The sequence below is a fragment of the Erpetoichthys calabaricus genome, chromosome 10 (genome assembly GCF_900747795.2).
Source record: "Erpetoichthys calabaricus chromosome 10, fErpCal1.3, whole genome shotgun sequence".
In the NCBI taxonomy this organism is placed as follows: Eukaryota; Metazoa; Chordata; class Cladistia; order Polypteriformes; family Polypteridae; genus Erpetoichthys; species Erpetoichthys calabaricus.
Window position 1 is genome coordinate 142,326,626 of NC_041403.2, and position 20,677 is coordinate 142,347,302.

Below are 20,677 nucleotides of genomic sequence, written 5' to 3' on the forward strand. Positions count from 1 at the left end.
TGTGAATAGGAAATGCTAGCATCTAACAGAAGGAGCCTTCATTGAAGTAAAGTTGTGTTATGAAAAGAAGGTCAAACTCCTTATAATGTAGCTGCCTTATATTCCAATTTGTCATGGTGTAATGAAAATCAAATGTCAGGATCTCATCAGTCAGAGTAAAGTTGCAGGATTATAATCCAGTGAAGGAAAACTGAAGAATCCAGAGCTAATAGAACCTCAGTTCATTCTAGAAAGCTGTAGGAAACGGATCCACTTTAATATCAAAGTTGCAATCAATTCAGTGAAAACGTTCAGGGGCTTTGTCAATTTTATATACAGTATGTTTGTCCTTAAACCAATCGTCTACAAAGGCTAATAAGGCTGACCAGTCCTTGTATTCTAAACCTCTTGGTGGATGTGATGCTCGAATGCATTGCTGAGAGCTCATATGTAACTGCCAACTCGTTTTCTACCTTAGATTTTCAATAAAATAAGTGTACTTTTTGGACTGGCCATTCTTTTGCCCCCCCCCCCCCCCCCCCCCCCCCATTTCTTTTTATGGATCCTTATTCTCCAATTTACTACTTGCTTCCAGTTTTGCCTCCTTTCCTTTAGTTTCCTCTTCTAAGTTATTGATGTTTCAGTCTGACACTAAGACCAAGAAGATATGTAAAGAAATTATAAAAGAATGTTCAATTAGTTTGGCTAAATGGTGCCCTTTAGATACTCCTGTCAGTTAAAGATGCACAATGGTCAGCTTGGGCGGCATGGTGGCGCAGTGGTAGCGCTGCTGCCTCCCGTAAGGAGACCTGGATTCACTTCCCGGGTCCTCCATGCGTGGAGTTTGCATGTTCTCCTCGTGTCTGCGTGGGTTTCCTCAGGGTGATCCAGTTTCCTCTCACAGTCCAAAGACATGCAAGTTAGGTGCATTGGCGATCCTGAATTGTCCCTAGTGTGTGCTTGGTGGGTGGGTGGGTGTGCCCTGTGGTGGGCTGGCACCCTGCCCGGGATTGGTTCCTGCCTTGCACCCTGTGCTGGCTGGGATTGGCTCCAGCAGACCCCCCCGTGACCCTGTGTTAGGATATAGCGGGTTGGAAAATGGATGGCTGGATGGATGGATGGATGGATGGTCAGCTTTTAAGGACAGGGCTCCAAGTAACTCAAAGGTGGCACATTTTGGAAAAATAAAATAAAAAAAGTACCGGCTAGTGGCCACCTACTTAAAATCAAAGAGCTGTAAACGAAATCCAGTGGGAGAGGAGGTGCAGTTCCCATCGGTGGTACAATTCAGCAGACCTCGGTAGAAATCAATACGCATGTTTGTTGAAATGAATTATGTAGCACCCTGAAACTGCTAAAGATGTCACGTCAAAAATGAAGCAAATCGATCGAGGAGCTTCGCCGTTTGTTTCAACGCACCCATTGATGTCAGATGAGTTTTCCCACCGAGAGATGATCAGAAGAAGAGGGGTTGGCCAGTGCTGTGAATATGCTTGTGTTGCCTGGTTAAGGTCCAAGTTCAGACCCCCTGTGTTAGCTGACAAGAGACTCCTTAATTCTTTGCTTCTTTATAATTGGGAAGCGCCTGACTAAATGGGCTGGACATTTTGCAGTTCTTGGTGTTAAGCTGGTATGTTAATATGTTATTCAGTGTCGAAATGTCTCAAGTAATTTCCTTAATGCCACTTTCTTGGTTTAACAAATCAGAACTGTATAGTTCCTAAAAGCTTGACAAGTTTAAAAGTGTCACAGGAGGCTGGGGGCCAGGCTTAGCCGGGATGCCTGGAAGGACGGAGAGGCAGTCAGTATTCCCCCCGGGCCACAAGGGGGCAACCACCCTGGATAAACAGGGGACCATGGGGATGGAGCAAGGAGGCACAAACCCGTGGGGGCCCATGGCTACCGCCAAGGTGGCGCCCCAAGTCTCCTTCTGCCACAAAAGGTATAGAAATGCAACCAAAATATTTTTTAAATATATACGAGTCAAGAGAAAATGGATTAAGCTGATCCTTTGCTGATTCTGCATTCAGTTCTGGATCACAGGGCACCGAAAAATATTCTGGTGGTCTCAGGCAAAAGGCAGCAACCAGTTCCAGTCAGACAGACTGCAGTGCATACACTCATGTAACTCATGCTAGGCCAATTTAACGTCAGCATTTAACTTACCATGGATGAAGTAACCCCAAAATTTTAAATGTATAGGATCTACTTAGGGAGTCAAGACTGAATGGCTATCAGAAAACAGGGTCTGTTAAAGCCCACTGAGGCATTCCTTGTGTAATTTTGGGCCATACAAGAAATAAATTGATGCTGTTGGTACATGCGGAGCATATGCAAAGTGTACAAAGACAGTGTTTGAATTGGGATCTGAACCTGGACTCTTGTAGGTGGGGGGCAGCATTTCCTAACACTGCATCGCCATGCTGTTCAGCACTTGGAAGCTTTCTTTAAAAGTAGAAATAATGTAATATCCATCCATCCATCCATTTTCCAACCCGCTGAATCCGAACACAGGGTCATGGGGGTCTGCTGGAGCCAATCCCAGCCAACACAGGGCACAAGGCAGGAACCAATCCCGGGCAGGGTGCCAACCCACCGCAGGACACACACAAGCACACCCACACACCAAGCACACACTAGGGCCAATTTAGAATCGCCAATCCACCTAACCTGCATGTCTTTGGACTGTGGGAGGAAACCAGAGCGCCCGGAGGAAAACCATGCAGACACTGGGAGAACATGCAAACTCCACGCAGGGAGAACCCGGGAAGCGAACCCAGGTCCCCAGATCTCCCAACTGCGAGGCAGCAGCGCTACCCACTGCGCCACCATGCCGCCCAATAATGTAAAAGCAACCCTAAAATCTGCTCTGCCACCCCCACCCCTCCAAACCTTTCAAATGAGACCCTTCATAACAAACCATTCACTCCCCACACTAGTTGTGTTAGTGTAAGTTTGTGGGTATTTGGAAATGAATTTGTTTCATGGTTTCATCAAACGCTGATAACATGGAGCTTCTACTATACAATGCCAGCATGGAACAAAACATTGTGACTTATAATGTAGTTATTTGTTCCATAATACAGTATTTGGAAAGGTTTCTAACGTGGATCAAGTGGTGCTAGTTCTCCCTTTCATACAAGATTTTTAACTTGTCTTTTAAATTAATACATTTATAAAGGCAATAAATGGCACTTCATTGGTGACACTTCATGAAGCGTTTTTATTTTTTACTTTGAGTCCTGCTTGTTGTGGCCGGCTCATTAGGGAGCACCATATTTTAGTCTGACGAGGAGAATGACTGATGCCCAAAATTTTAAGTGCTCCCACCATAAAAAAAATTCTTGAAAGACATCAGAACCTAACTGGAGCAGTGCCCAAGCAGGATAGGAAGACATGGGTAACGGTCATCTCATATTTCATGTGCACGAGGACCTCTAATATTGTCTGAGGACAAAATGGTGACATTCTGACATCAAGTGGCAGAGAAGTATATAAGAGTTGTACAGTATATGTACGAGGGAAGGATGACAGTGGTGAGGTCTGCGGTAGGAGTGACGGATTCATTCAACATGGAGGTGGGATTACATCAGGGATCGGCTCTGAGTCCTTTCTTATTTGCAATGGTGATGACAGACGAGATTAGACAGGAGTCCCCGTGGACTATGATGTTTGCTGATGACATTGTGATCTGTAGCGACAGTGGGGAGCAGGTTGAGGAGACCCTGGAGAGGTGGAGATATGCTCTAGAGAGGAGAGGAATGAAGGTCAGTAGGACCAAGACAGAATACATGTGTGTGAATGAGAGGGAGGTCAGTGGAATGGTGAGGATGCAGGAAGTAGAGTTGGCGAAGGTGGATGAGTTTTAATACTTGGGATCAACAGTACAGAGAAACGGAGAGTGTGGAAGAGAAGTGAAAAAGAGAGTGCAGGCAGGGTGGAATGGGTGGAGAAGAGTGTCAGGAGTGATTTGTGACAGACGGGTATCAGCAAGAGTGAAAGGGAAGGTCTACAGGACAGTAGTGAAACCAGCTATGTTATATGGGCTGGAGATGGTGGCACTGACCAGAAAGCAGGAGACAGAGCTGGAGGTGGCAGAGTTAAAGATGCTAAGATTTGCATTGGGTGTGACGAGGATGGACAAGATTAGAAATGAGGACATTAGAGGGTCAGCTCAGGTTGGACGGTTGGGAGACAAAGTCAGAGAGGTGAGATTGTGTTGGTTTGGACATGTGCAGAGGAGAGATGCTGAGTATATTGGGAGAAGGATTTTAACGATAGAGCTGCCAGGCAAGAGCAGAAGAGGAAGGCCTAAGAGGAAGTTTATGGATGTGGTGAGAGAAGACATGCAGGTGATGGGTGTAACAGAACAAGATGTAGAGGACAGAAGGAGATGGAAAAAGATGATCTGCTGTGGCAACCCCTAACGGGAGCAGCCGAATGACGAAGAAGATTCAGTCTTCACACAGAAATTTTTACATTTTATATTCACAATAAAAATATGTCCTTAAATGTGACAACATTATTCCATTCTTTTTCAGAGATGGTGACATATTTCAAGAGAAATGAGGCTGTTGTAAATGATCAGTGTCATATGTGCAAATTTTGGCATAGCGGAAATCATATTTATTTACATTATTTTTGACATTCCAAAAAGACTTTGTTTGGCCATCTGAATCCAGGACCCCAAACTTGCTGGAGCCAGCAGTGCTGCTAGCACAGATTGTGCCCAGAGAGGAGACCCTTGGAACTCATTTTTCCTCCTAAATTGACACATTAATTCCCACAACAGCTGTTGTTCTCTGATAGATAATTAGCCTTGTCTGTCGTCAGTGCCCTGCGTGAACGCAGTCTTCTGTTTCTAACAGCCGGCACCCTTTGTAGATGCTGTTGGCACCCTCAGTCCTCAGTCTACTCAGCCGTTTCGGTCACTTTGAGCTTGAAGGGCATTGTACAGTTAGTTGCTTGGTAGGGTTGGTAGGGTGGAGAAGGTTTGATAGGACAAGAGAACTGAAAAGGACAAGCTTGATTTAAATTTGAGGCAGTATGGCCCAAACAAACTATGCCTGTTTTAATAGACCCCCATAGTGTCTTAGTGCTCAGCAGGTAAGGTTATTCAAAGCCATGTTAAGTGAGTGGCAGAAGAGAGGAAGGACAATGAAGTATGAAAATGAAAAAACAGACAAACTGCAGACTAAAGGCTCACAGGCCCACGCAACTGGAAGAACAGAATATTCAGAACCTTTGAGTGGCACTCACGCCTAAACTCTTTTGACACTGTGGAAAGCAGCCTGGACACAGACAGGCGGACAGCGATGGTTCATCACCTAACACACGTTTATTTGCAAACTCCATATTTACAAGTGCACACAACCCCAAAACTCCCCCAAAGTCCTGGCCTCTTCACAATGCCTTTCTCTGTCTTCTGACCGCCTCCACTCCTCTCCTCCGAGCTCTGTCCACTTCCACCCGACTCCAGCCATCGAATGGAGGGAGGCGGCCCCTTTTATCCCCACCGGGACGTGCTCCAGGTGCCTCCCAATTAGCTTCCGCCGGCACTCCCCAGTGTGGCGGATTTACCAGCTGCGCACCCGTAAGCACTCCGGGTGTCCCTGGTCTTCTTCCCCCCTGCACTTCCGGGTGTGGCGGAAGTGTTTAAGGCCAGGGCTCCTCAGGCATCGGGGCGCCCCCTGGAGGTGACCACAGGCCCCTATAGGGTTGAGCTTCCAAGCTCAGTTCCCGTGGTCCCCAAAGCCACCAGGGCAGTCGCCCCCTCGCGGTCTAGAGGAGGTGTAATCCCTCCTCCGGTCCTTCCCAACATCCCGGCTGGGTTCCACCCCCAGCCGCCTGTGACAACACTTATGCATATCCTTAAACTGCCAAGCATGCCACACTGCCTACTTCCTTGTGCTCTGCATGACTGTGCCCAGCCAAGCTATACTCTCCAGCACATCTTCAAACAGTCAGAGGAGCAACAAGACAGGAAAGCCAAATTATTTTGAAAAACTATGAAAAATGAATGGAAACTAGTGGATAACACTGGAGAGAGTCTTTGTCAATTTTATCAATATATTAGTTCAAAGGTCGGCACAGAAACTGTTAAGTGTATATTCACCAAATGTTTACAAAAAGCATACAGCATATTTTCATGTTAACCAACCTGGCATGCTGCACAGTATATAATTCATAAACCCATCTGATCATTATTAACCACATAGTTTCTTCCATTCATTTTCTGAATCCATGTCATAGTTATGGAGAGCTAAAGCTAGGGCCCCCCCAATGCTAGATGGGAGGTCAGTGTTTTGAACGGTGCATTGTTTATTTGTTTGACATGCTATGTTTTTCTAAGTCTTAGCTCGTTTATTTGTACTCTTTATTTATTGATTTTTACCATCTCAGCATCACATGATAATGATAATGATGAAGATGATGGTATTGCTCTGCTGTTTATTTGCTGTAGTGTTAAAAGGGAGTGTGACCCACATCATGTGACATCATCTGCTGTGTCATGTGGTTTTGGCTGCTATCTTAAATAAGGGTGAGCTGCAGGCTTAGCAGTAGTCAGCATTGTGTTTCAACTGGACAGATGGACTACTCCATTCAGACAAGTTATTACTTTTTTAAGCATGGCAGATTAATAGAATATTACTCTGTTACACATGAGGTCAAACAATCTTTCATCAGTACTAAAATGCTTTCTCTCAATACCAGAAGTCTCTTGCATTTAACCATGTCCACTCACCTCCAAAAAATTCTATGTTTGGGATACTGGAATATGTTGAGGAAACTGATGTGGACACAAAGAGAATATGCAAACACCACAGAGACAGTACTCATGCTCTAGCTTGACAGAAAGTTTTTGAAGTCCCATTTAATTTCTTTGAAAACAGTATGATGCCACTCAGTTGCAAAGACCCACTGTCAAATAAGAAAGTTTTTAGAAAGATGCAAATGTATAGAAGATAATGTTGTACAGATATTTACTTCAAACTATCATCATAAACAACGTTCTAAAATCACTTCATAGATCAGTGATGGTCTTAAATTTGATACAGGGGCAACACGGAGGAACTTCCTGTAGTGGCTCCTGAGGTCTTTCCACCCCTAAACTTTAATTTTTCCCTAAAGAAATGGGTGTCCGTCTCAGAAGTCTATTCCCCTCAAGTGATGAAACCATGATGCCTTAATGTGGATGAACAGGGCACTACCCACCTCCAAACTTCCCTTTTTTGAATAATAGACTTATTTAGTATTTTTTTTAGTGAGATTTTTCAGTGAATCGTTGCAATTGATTCACAAGCATGGATGAACTGATTCACGCAGAGCTCAATAGGAGTGTTAAAGGGCAAGTGTGATGTTGCCAGCCTCTTTCGTTTAGATGTTTAAAGTGGGTATGCAAGTGCCTCCTCTCTGATCATGATTCTTGTTCACTTCAATTATGATTCTTTGTGGTTAGAACGATTCAGTGTTGGCGACCAAGAACTCTATCATTGATCATCGTTGACTTTAACATGCAAGTACAATGCAGTAACAACACATTTATATTAGAATGTTTCAATTGTTTGTTTTGTACAGTTTGATATTAGAACTGTTCTAAAAAGAAAGATAACATTAACCTACAGTAATACATTGCTGTTCATTTGTACATTCAACAAATTTGTTACACAAACTTGAACCTTATAAGATAACTAGCTGTGTAAGCCCATGCTGCAAAAAGCCTGGGCTCCGAGAAACCATGGATTCTGGCGCTTCAATCAATTGATCGCATCGGTTGTGCATTAGCGGTTAAGCGAGGTTCTCTTTTGTCAGCGGTTCCATTTTGCCAACGTGCTCACCTTCGTTGTCTATTAGCGGCTAAGCGAGTTTCTCTCTCCCTGGAGGTTTTGTTTTGGCGTTGTGCTCGCCTCACTTGTGTATTAGCGGATAAGCGAGGTTCTCTTTTGTCAGCGGTTCCATTTTGCCAACGTGCTCACCTTCGTTGTCTATTAGCGGCTAAGCGAGTTTCTCTCTCCCTGGAGGTTTTGTTTTGGCGTTGTGCTCGCCTCACTTGTGTATTAGCGGATAAGCGAGGTTCTCTTTTGTCAGCGGTTCCATTTTGCCAACGTGCTCACCTTCGTTGTCTATTAGCGACTAAGCGAGTTTCTCTCTCCCTGGAGGTTTTGTTTTGGCGTTGTGCTCGCCTCACTTGTGTATTAGCGGTTAAGCGAGGTTCTCTTTTGTCAGCGGTTCCATTTTGCCAACGTGCTCACCTTCGTCTTCTATTAGCGGCTAAGCGAGTTTCTCTCTCCCTGGAGGTTTTGTTTTGCCATTGTGCTCGCCTCACTTGTGTATTAGCGGTTAAGCGAGGTTCTCTTTTGTTGGCGGTTTCGTTTTTCCAACATGCTCGCCTCCATTGTCTATCAGCGGCTAAGCGAGTTTCTCTCTCCCTGGAGGTTTCGTTTTGCCTTTGTGCTCACCTCGCTTGTGTATTAGCGGCTGAGCGAGTTTCTCTTTTTTCTCTGCAGTTTCACTTTGGCGACAGAGTTGCTTTCTTTGAGCTTCATGTCGTAGCCTCGCATTTCTGGGCACACACACTTCCATACGTGGACGTTTATATATAAGATTACTCTGACTTCTAACGATTATTTACCTTCAACTTTTCTTTGGTGCACACTTGTTATGACTCATAAGAAGACAGCATGTATCATTCACTAATTCTTTTGAGTTTGGAATGGATCATTACGTGAGAATGAGTCATACAATTCTGGTCACTTATGATTTTTGAACTTAAAGAGTTTAATTAAGCATTTTCACTATGTTGTCATGCATTATGCTTTCAAATAGGTCAATATTATATAGTATGAATTCCCAGCATGTTCAATAACTAATTTAATAAATGTAAAAAATATAAGTTACTTAATAATTAGTTCCCATTCATTAAAGCTCCCCCTGAAAAGGTTCTGTTTCTTTATCATGGATAAATCAAACAAGTCAAATGATTTAAATTAATTGATTCACTTAACTGGTTAGTTTGAAAGATCAAATCAGTAAAGTGACTCAAAATGCTCATCACTGGTTGTTGCCTCTGCCTATTGTCCTTTTGGTAGTCCAGAACAAAGCTTACCACCATCTTGTAGCCCCTGAATTCCCAAACTGGGATGAGTAGGGGGCTCTCCAGCTGCCTATGGTTTCTCTCTTTGATTGGAGTTAAGGCTGCACTGTGGCAACTTTACAGTTTAATCTTTAAACAGCTAAATTCTGAGCAACATTTAATGAATCAGTCCAAAAGACACTACATGTTGTGGGGAACAGCCCGGACACAGACAGGTAGACATGTTGGTTTCACCACACACACGTTTATTATACATTACTTATTTACAGTTCGTGCATCAACCCAGTGCCGCAGCACCAATCACCCCTTAGTCCTTGCCCACACAACACAATGCCTTCTAGTCTCTGGTCCGCCTCCACTCCTCTCCTCTGAGCTCCATCCTTCTTCCACCCGACTCTCGCCCCTGACTGGAGGGAGGTGGCCCCTTTTATACACCCCGGATGGACTCTAGGTGCATCCTGAGGAGTTTCTGTAGCCACACCCCTGTGTGGCAGAAGCTCTGGCGGTGTATCCGGAAGTCCTCCGGGTGTCCCCAATCCTCTTCCAGAGCTCCCAAGACATCGGGGCACCCCCTGGCGGTGACCACGGACCCCTACAGGGTTGAGCTTCCAAGCTCTGTACCCGTGGCCCCCAAAGCAACCAGGGTGGGCGCCCCCTCGTGTTCTGGAGGAGGCACAAGCCCTCCTCCAGTCCTCTTGGGCATCCCGGCCAGGCATGAACCCCAGCCGGGTACCACAATGTAAAATTTAACATATGGTGGCAGACTGATATTTGATATTTAATAAGCCTGAAAGACATTAATATCTATCTATCTATCTATCTATCTATCTATCTATCTATCTATCTATCTATCTATCTATCTATCTATCTATCTATCTATCTATCTATCTATCTATCTATCTATAAAATCCAACGTCTGTCTGTTTGTCTGTCTGCTCTTCACGAGAGACTACTTAACGGATTTAGATCGAGTTGATTTTGCGACTTCTCTCATCATGCTAAGTATCATAGTTCGCTTGCGGTACTGATTTATTTGTGCGAATCCAAGTGAGAGGCTGCGGATCGAGGGGAAGGGGAGGCGGGACCTCAGGAGTAGGGAGCCAGGTGGGGCCCACATCACTCATGCGCCTTTTCAGTCTGTCTACCTTTCGCCACGTGTTGGACCGCACCTTGCCTCCGCTAAGCTAGCGATACCTGTTTGTTCAGTAGACATTATCATCCACAGATTATTAAAGAGTAACGTTTGATGTTTTTGTGAGAGAGATCAGAGCTACGTGTGTTTTGGGGGTACCTGCTCATTGGCAGAGATATCACAACCACATGCTCTTCTCCCCATGGGGGGGGGGGGGGGGGGGGGGGGGCACGGTCCCATCAGAGCCGAACATGATCAGATACAATGCCAATGTTTGACGTTGGAGCCTACCTACCTTCCGCTTGGCTGGAATTACATTTTATTTATTTAACTGAACGGAGCCATGGGGGACAGCTAGTCTAAAATATACAGCATTTTATTTCATCTGCTGCTTTCTGATCTGTCTGAAACAAACTTTTCTTTAGTTAGATAGTGCACTATATAGAGTCTTAATGATGTTTGATTTAGTAAACTATGGTCTTATTGTTTAAACTGTGTAAAATACATTTCAACTACTTTGAAATACATTTCAAATGCTACTTATATATCCATCAATGAAATTTCTACTTTGCTTTACTACTTTAGAGGTGGGCAGCACAGGTAGCAGTGATAGCAGTACTGCCTTGCAGTAAGGAGACCCGGTTTCACACCTCAGGTCCCTGCATGAAGTTTGCATGTACTCCCTTTGTTTGTGTAGGTTTCCACCCACTGTGCAAAAAACATGCAGATTTGGTGAATTAGTGATGCTAAATTGTCTCTAGTGTGTGATTAATGTGCGGATGAGTGTGTGTGTGTGTGTGTTCATCCTGGTGCCCTGTCCAGGTTTTCTTCCTGCCTTGCACTTTATGCTAGTTGGGATAGGCTCCATCACTCCCTGTGACCCCTGTCTGGATTAAGAGGGTTAGAAAATGACATGACTGTAGTGGTACAAGGAGTAAAGGCCTATACCAGGAGAAGTGGACACAAGGAAGCTGACTTTAGAAAATGTACCAGTCAGCTGGAAGGGGTACTCGTTCAAACTGGGACAATTTAGAGTTTATTTAATAAACATCTCTTTGGGGTGTATGGGAGGAAAAAAAAAGCATGCAGTTGAAGGGAGAACATGCATATACCAGTCAGGCTACACCTGGACATGGGATTTAAAACCATTGTACTGTATATCTGCGAGGCAGCACCAGTGCTGTCTACTGCTGCTCCTTGACGCCCGGGTTGTAAATTTAAAGAGAATTTAGTGATGCCATTAACTACAGTGAATGATAACTTTCTCAGAAGTCCATCTGTAGTCGTTGAATTGGACAGAAAACCCACCAATCCCGTGCTTCAGCTAGGACAGAACACAGTTCCAGTAAATCCCCCAGCCCCATCGTGAAGTATGCTCAAAACAGCTCAGCAGATGCCACTCACTATGTCATTTCTGTTAAACTTCATTCATTCATTCTTTCTCCCAGACCTACTTATCTGATTTAGGGCCACCCAAAGTGGTCCCTGTAAATTGTTCCTGTAAAACTGGTCTAAGTTCCCGGAGCAGTAAATACTCTTACTGTTAGTTTGAATAGCTAGAGCTATACAGAGGTCTGTACCACTTCCCAGAATCTCACAGAAGAGTGTGGGCCAGAGTTCGGGCAAGTGCCAAAGAAGGACAGTGCCACCTGACTAGGGGTTCCACGATGCAAAAAATGTTTTGCCAGTTTATATGAGTAGAATAACCAGAAGTAATCTAGGACTGGATTTTTTTTTTTCATAGTTTGCAGTCCTTTGCTTCATTTAATATAACGTACATGCCATATCTTCCACCCACATTAACACTGTTTGCAACACTTTGATATGTATTCCCCCTTTAACTTTCAGAAATTTGTCTTTCACATTGACAGCTAATTGGTTTCTGTTTTTAGTGGAGCTGAGATTTATTCATTTTCTGTTTTTTCCGCCTTGGCCTGTGTCACCAAGCACAAACACATTTCTCATATCAGTGTCAGATCAGTTTAGTGCGATCATCAAAAACATTGTCCACCACCTGCTCAGATAAACAAAGAACTGGTAACAGTCCCCAAGGCTTTACCTGTACCTGCCTTGCAGTAACCGGACATTCTCAGGTCTTCTTCTTGTCCAGCATGTTCCCCACTCTAAACTGAGGCCTCTCTCCTCGCTTTTCTTAGGATATTCCCCCAATTCTGCTATAGTCACCCTTCATAGTAAAAAAACAAATAAAAATAAAAGAAGTTAAACTGCACTCCTTTTCCAGTTAAGAGCACTTATGTAGCTAACAGATATTACAAGGAAATTGACTAATCAACTAATAAAGGAGGAAAATGAATTTAATCGCTGCAAAACAAATTAAATAAAACAAATTAGTCTCACACACCTACAGTGTTCTTTTGATTGTTATTTAATTGTTTGTTATTGTATTCTTATTTTGTATTGTGGGCTGTTATGTATCATTTTGTACTCATTTTAGTATTCCATTATATGAAATGTTTGACATTTTCTTTTGCTGTTATGAATTGTGTGCCAGTTTCAGCGCCGTCCTTTAATTTGCTGTGGACTGACGGTTTCTATGGCTGTTCATGACTGCATGGATGATATTAGACTTGCCAAAATCTACAGGGTATCTGTTGCTACAGATTTTGCTAGTGGAAAGCTGTTTTCTATTTAGAATGTTTACATATAATCTTTGAATTTCATTAACATTTACATTTACTTATTTATCTGATGCCTTTATCCAATATTTAAGATACAATTGGTTACGTTATGTTTGGTTTTCCAAATAGAGCACAGGCCGCTCAAGTGACTTGCTCAGGGTCTTTCCTTTATGTTTTTCACACCCATCACAAATATCCAGTCTTTAGTGATAGTGGACTTTAATGATCGTTTTGCTGTGGGTCATCCTTTATGACTTTCCCACAAGGTTGTTCCGCAGGTCCTCTGCTCTGCAGTTTCTAGTTTTACTCCAGTCCACCCGTTCTTTGTCAGGCATATCCAGGGGCAGTGCTGCTGTTGGTCATTGCCCACCCTCTCAGATTCCTTACCCACCCAATAACAAATTGAGAGAAGACGCTTTGACTCTTTTCTGATTGGTTTGAAGATAGTAAACTCATGTGCAACAACATTTGGTTTGTCAGAATATTAGTGAATTCCTGTGATTGGATCATCAATATTCAATATTGCGCATCCAACCAAATTAACCTCTAATTCTGAGTATTTGAATAGCTTCGCCCAACAAATGTATTCTTTTCAACAACTTTGTAAGGTTTATATTTTATTTATTTATTTCAAAAACTGCCCAGTAATGCAACGTATTGTTATCTAATACATCGAAACTCAAATAAAACTCCTGTAGACTGAGCTCCCAAAAGAACCAAAGCTGAGGGTCAGTCTGATCATAGTGGTAATCTGAATGAACACAGCCCTTTGTTCAGGAAACCCTTTTAACCCTTAAACCGCCACATACTTGGGGGGTTAATGCACCCCCAGGCGTTTTTTTGCTCCACTTTTAAAGGAAATGTCACAATTCACCAAGAAAAAGTGAAATTTTAATGGAACGCATATCTTTTTCATGCAAAGAGCATCACAATTACTGCAACACTGATCATTTTACAGACTGCTAATGAACTGTAAAACCTATAAAAACCACTGCAACAATCTATTATTATATGTACAAGGAGCAACTGATGGCATTGATGAAATTCAGTAGATCACCAAAGCAACTGCGCTTGAAATGGCTGAACGCAAGCACACAGAGGCCATAAATGATACTTGCAGGCTAGTCTAGTGCAGTGGCTGAATCCCAGGGACAGTGATGCTGATTCACTAGGGAGTGGCAGTGGTCACGAGCTGGCTGCTCAATGAATGTACGGCACTGACTGATCAGCTCCGGAATGCTGGCAAATTGCACTGGGCACCGACTATAGCTGGTTGAGGTGGTTTAAGGGTTAATAGAATGTGAAATAAACTATTATCTCTTGTACTGCTAGTTCATCTGTCAAGAAAAGTACCATTGATGACTTTAACAAAATTCTGCTGCAAGAGTCCTTACACAAACCAGCAACAGTGAGCACATCACACCCATCCTTCTTTACCTTCACTGGCTCTCTGTGTCTTACAGGATTGAATATAAAATTCTATTAATAACCTACAAAAGCTTTAAATGGCCTTACACCCAACTACATCAGTGACCTTCTCCATTATTATGCTCCTGTTTGCCCACTAAGGTCCTCTAATTCTGGCAGTCTTGTTGTGCCTCACACTTAACTTCACTTTATGGGTGACAAGGCCTTCAGATGTATAGTACCCAGACTTTGGAATGACTTCCCTAAATTAATTAGATCAGCTGACTCAATTCACTCTTTTATAAAACAAATTAAAACTCATCTGTTCAGGATGGCCTTTTAACTTAACCTAACATTCTGCCTCCTCTTTCAGTCTTCCTCTCTGTTCGGATGCTCAGGATAATTTGTGTGTGTGTTATATCACAAATTATGTTATTTGTTCAGGCTTTTCTTCTAGTATTCAATTTAGTATTATACTCTGGTTTCTTTCTTTCTTTCTTTCTTTCTTTCTTTCTTTCTTTCTTTCTTTCTTTCTTTCTTTCTTTCTTTCTTTCTTTCTTTCTTTCTTTCTGTTTAATGCTTTTGTATATCCTGTGTTTATTTGTTTATTGTGCTATTTGTACCATTTTATTTTAAGCACTGTGAGAATGGGAAAGGTGCTATATAATTTATTATATCAAAATGTATTATTATTATTATTTAATGGTGATAAACCTGTCAGCCTATCCTAAAAATGTACCCTAAACAAATATTCAGTGAACATGCTAGGTCATTCAGCTCAGTTAGATACTTGCCTCGGCTGGATAATTCATTTAAGTGGGAAGTTTGCTTTTGTGTAATAAGAAAATTCAGAATGCTGCTCATGCAGTGTGAAAACCAGGGGGTGATCCAGCTCCCTAAACACCCAACACAAATAGGCACAGACACAGAATGAAAGCCCAAAGAGTCTTTATTTGTGGGAAACTCTTTAAAACAAATGTTTCCCACCACCACAGCCACAAGTATATGCAATAAGCACTGTATAATAATATTCAATAAAGTAACCCTTTGTCTTCTCTCTGTGTCTGTCACTGGTCACTGCCTCCTCCACTCCTTCACACAAGTGTTGTCCACCTTCCTCCTTTCTCTTGTTCTTCCTTGTGAGGCAGGCTGGTCCTTTTATCTCCCACCCTGGGGTACTTCCGGTTTTCCGCACACATGGTCCAAAAGCACTTCCGGGTGAGACGGAAACCCCCTGAAATAGGGCGCCCTAGTCCCTGCAGCAACCCCTAGCAGAGCCCAACAAGGCTGAGTTGAAGAACTCCATGTCCCATGCCTCCCTGTGGCAATCCGAGGCACTGAGGCAACCCAAGGGGGGGCTTCCAACTACCACTCTGGGGGAGATAATGCCCTATACACACTCTCTACCCCGGTCCTTCTGTTCAGAGGATGTCCCAGACAGGTAAGGATCCCACAACAGGGATCTGAATGTTTCACTACACCAGATTTCTGGTGTTCTGAATGATTTGGAAATGTTTACAAAATGTGGCTTTACAAACTGGACAATGGCACTTGAATGTGACAGAGTGTTACAGAAACTTGTTAATAGTCAGTGCCTTCTACAGAGTGCTGCAGTCTGGACAGAAAGCAGGTGAGACTATTTCCTGTTTACTTGGACAAAATCAAGTAGAAAGAAATAGACACTTCATTTCGGGAACACCATAATAGAAGTTAGAAAAATGTGGTTTGTTACCAGAGATATTACATTTTTAATAGACAAATGTACAATGTTTTATTTGTGAAATTATTCTGAGAATTATTGTGTTGAAGATTCAAGAAGTTGACTTTAAAAACTGTTCAAATTTCCTATATCCCAATTCTGTTTTTTTAACTGATTTTCTTTTTGTTTCCAGACATTCATTTATTATTTATTAGTATTCATCTCTGGTATTCTATTACATATCCTTGATAGCCTTGCATCACCTGCTTTGACTGATTTTCTTGCGTGTACAAAGTCTACATTACTTTAGAAAAAATAAGCCCAACTGAAAATATCAAATGCCCACCATGGCAGTATATTCTAGAGTTGCTCCTGTGCAAATCCAAAGGACTCTGAAATATTTCTCCAAACCAGTCTGTAACGTTTTTGACAGCATTATTGACAACACCACTATGATCTACAGGTTATTTGTTTTCCCTGGACACTGAATATATTTTTCATTTCTTGTGCTGTTTTGAGGGGTGCATACGTATGGAAGATTATTTATGCTAGGGTCGTCTTAACAGCATCATAGGCCCCAGGCAAAGTAGTGCGCTGGGTCCCCTGTTTTGAAAGGCAAAACAGAAACATTCATAGGCATCAGAAACATTGTGGGCCCCTATGATCCTGGGGCCCCCATCCAGTGCCCATTGTGCCCATACATTAAGATGCCCAAAATTAAATATAATCCAACATGTTAACTGTGCTGAAATTCAATACATATGCAAGTGGGACATTTAATTTTGACACAGTTTTATTGTCTCATAATTAAAAACATATTAATTGTAAAAGTGTATTGTATTTTAATTCATGTTCATGGACACATGTCATAATTAAAAGAAAAGCAGACATATTGCATTCCACTTAGCGGCAGCTCTGTTTGTACTGCATTTTGATTAAAAACTACTCTTTAAATGTGCGAAAACTGAAAGACCAATCAGCATCAAGAGGTGGGGTATGGGCATCATGGGATAAGAGGCTTTCCACTTTTAAACATTTCTGTATTTTGGCAGCAAGTATAAGTTTAGTCAATATGGACTGAGGAGTGGTTAGCTAAAATGGTAAAAAGTATGTTTTAGGTCTAGCTGAAAAAATTGCTGTCTAAACTTGTTTTCTTTTAATGTGTGCAGGGAGTGTGGTGTAGTGGTTTACACTAGAATCCCTGAAGCCTACTAAAAACTCGTAATCCAACTCATCAACATCTTTTATTTTGTAAATGTGTCGATCAGCACAAGCATCAGGCAGCCTGCTATCCTATCCCCACCGCCGCATCTTTAGTCGTACACAAAGTTTTCCCAGCTCAAGTCTGTTTATCTGGGTGTGAGGTGCCTTGAATTGTATTGGGTAAATAATATATCATTATTTGGTACACATACTACTAATATTTAGCCAAATGCTGATGTGAAGTGTATAATGTGTGAAGACTGAAGTCCAAATATTAAATAAACACTTTTACAAAAGACACAGATATAACAAAACAAGTGTGCTTTATTTCTAGAATTTAACCATAGTAAAAGAAATTGGGATCGGGTACGACACACACACCCACACACACACACACATGCTTATCTGCTTGGCTGGTGCAGAGGTAAGATCTGCTGTCTCCAAGTCGAGAGGTTGCGGGTTCAATCCCGGGTCCTTCATGCATTAACTATTTTGAGTAGTGAGTGGCTATTGTTGTTACTATTATAGAATAGAAATATACATTTCATTTGTAAAAGTTAGCGTTTTTTATTTTATTATTCACTTATTATTCACTTTTACATGTGTGTGTGTGTGAGTGTGTTGTACCCTATCCTAATTTATTTTATTTAGGTTAAATTCTAGAAAAAAAGTGTACTTGTTTTGTTATACTTTTTGTGAAAGTGTTTAATTGATATTTGGACTTCAATCTTCACACATTATACACTTCACGTGAGCATTTTGCCAATTATTAGCAGAACATGAAAAAAGTTTCTGTTCTAGTTATGTGTTCAACATTTCTTGCTTCGCATTTCCTGTCATCCTACATTTTCACAGATCATTGTAGACACGGAACACACATGAAATATATGTATTCCAAATAACAATATATTATTTACACTATATAACTGCAGGCACCTCACACCCAGATAAACAGACTTGAGTTGAGAGAACTTAGTCTACGACTAAAGCTGCATCGGTGGGGATGGGATAGCAGGCTGCCTGCTGCTTGTGCTGATCAACTCATTTTGCAAAACAAAAGACGCTGATGAGGAGGTGTGAAGGAATTTAAGGTGGCCCAGGATTATGAGTTTTTTTCGTAGGTTTCAGGGATTCTAGTGTTAAAGCTTTGGCTTCAAACCCTGAGGTTGTGGGTTCCAGTCTCACTACTGCCACTCTGTGACTATTAACAAATAACTTGACCTGCCTGTGCTCTAACTGGAAAGCCAAAAGTTTTATAATCAATTAGATCATAAATGTTATAAGTCGTCTCAGGTAAAGGTGACAGCAAATAAGTAAATGTGAATTAAGCGGTGCAGCTAACTAAGCCCAGAATGTAGTGAAACACTTGTTTACATCACCAAGCTTGATTGTTTGTATCTTTTTATTCATAAACTCTGTGATAAATAGATATCAAATAGTTTTTCCTTTCTTTCAACATACAAGAGAATGACACCGTCATTTACTGTACATCACCAGCTTTCACCCATTCGATGAGACAGAATACATTCGTGATTGGATCGCCTCTTTCCCCAACTGTTGACGCCTCTTGCCCCGCCTTTTGATGCCAATTGGTTATTTGATTACATTTAATTGTGGAACTGCAAAAGCATTGTTTCAATCAAAATGCAAAACACACGGAGATGCTGCTAAGCGGAATGCAGTATGTCTGCTTTGCTTTTAGTTCAGCCAGACGATATATGCACATGAATTAAAACATATTATGCTTTCATATTGCATTTTAAACTGACAATAAAATTGTGTGCCATAGTGAAAAGCAATCAATGATTTGGTTGATATATTTTTAATTAAGACACAATAGAACAGTGCCAAAATGAAATGTCCCAGTTGCATATAGTATGTATTGCATTTCAACGTAGTTAACATGTTGGAATGCATATAATTTTGTCATGAATAATCTTCCATACATAAGTGGTTAAAACAAGCCATCTGACTATCTGAGGGGCTCACCTAGGCATGAGTTTCATGAGATCAGGATGTGCCTGATGATTAAACGTAGTGCCCCAGTGTACCTCCCATGTTCCCTGTGCAGAAACACACGTAGTGGAATGTTCTATTCACTTCATGTCTAAATTAAAAACAATTAAAGATCTTTCAATGCAACTGAATTGGAATTAATATAAGGGACAGTACCAGGAATGTTTCTTGACCCAATACATAGTAGAGTTACATTATTTGGATACACATTTATGAAGATATCTCATATTGTTATTCAAATATATTTTGTCCTGTATTGGTAGTGTCACATTGATGGTGAATTACCTTAAATATTTTTCTCTTCTATTGCCTCACGTCTCTTAGCACAAAAGAGTTGGCACAGTCATCACATCCTCATGCAGGTCCCAGCATCCCCTTTGGCTTTTGCGTTTCCAGCTGGGAATGCTACTTTTAAAAGCAATGAGATGATATCTCCGCCGCTTCACCGGTGCCTCTGCTGTCCGGCACCTGCCAGGAAGGTCATTATTACCCACAGAGCCAGGCTGACTTTCCCTTAATGGAAGTCACAGGCTGAATGCTGTTCTGTAATTTAGATAAAAAGCATTTAGCAGATAGCAACAGAGATTAAAATCGCAGAATTGGGAAAATCTAACCACCCCCTCCGAATGTGTTTCTCTATCATCACTTGCTGAACCTTACTGAGAACGTTGCAACCTAAGATTCTGTAAGATAGAAGAGCTGCAAAGAAAAGCCATGTGGAAAGTCATGAATAAAGTTCAAGGCCATGTGACCAACTCTTGTTTCTGTGCTTCTTGTCATTTCAGGAAACAAAAATTAACTGTGTCCGACTGGCTACGAAAGGTATGACATTTTCATTGACATTTATGCATGCGTTGCTGTAATAATGTAAAGGGCAAATGACGATAAACGACTGGATTCACAGATTAAAGTGGCTGGGTCCCTTTTCTGAAGCTGATGAGGTCAGTTTTAGCAGAATGGACTTTGGCGGCACTAAAGGTCCTATCTCTGGCTTTCTTTCTCTCTCCTGCTCATTTTCTCTCTCTGGAGCTGAGATTAGAGATGCATTTATGTGTTGCACAGTGTAAACTTGGCTGAAAACATGTATGCAGCCTCACTTTCCGCATGCGACACCTCAGTGGGGATTAAGCCTTCCTAGTGGAAGTGCTGCTGTGTGGGACGTGGGGGGTATACCAGTGACCTCCGGCTCATTCTGCATGATTCTTAGTTAAAAATGTCTTTTGGGATTACATTGCCTTTCCTGTAGTAATGCTACATGGAAAAAGCAGCAATCAGTATAAGGGCATGAAGGTAGGAGGAGATGCGCTTCCTCTCGTTTAAGTATATAGAGTGGCAGTGCAGCCACGTTTACTCTTTGTTGCATCAGTGAAGCTCTTGCAAACCCCTCAGTGGCAAGTTAGCTTCTGAATTTGTAAATCCAAATTGGTGTCAAGCATAGCTGTAGAGTGGGCACCTACCGTCATTCCACTTCTTTTTTAGTATAATAATCCCAGTGCACATTTCAGTTA

General features: G+C 41.9%; 1 protein-coding gene across 11 annotated transcripts in view; it reads left to right on the forward strand.

The window, feature by feature from the left end:
• Nucleotides 1–20,677, forward strand: part of ptprt (protein tyrosine phosphatase receptor type T) — a 651,792-nt gene that overhangs the window by 416,990 nt on the left and 214,125 nt on the right. For all 11 annotated transcript variants that reach the window (XM_028812019.2, XM_051932510.1, XM_051932511.1 and 8 more), the window contains exon 13: nt 19,955–19,991. In XM_028812019.2, the coding sequence (XP_028667852.1) occupies nt 19,955–19,991 (37 nt within the window). The remainder of the gene's footprint in view (nt 1–19,954; nt 19,992–20,677) is intronic.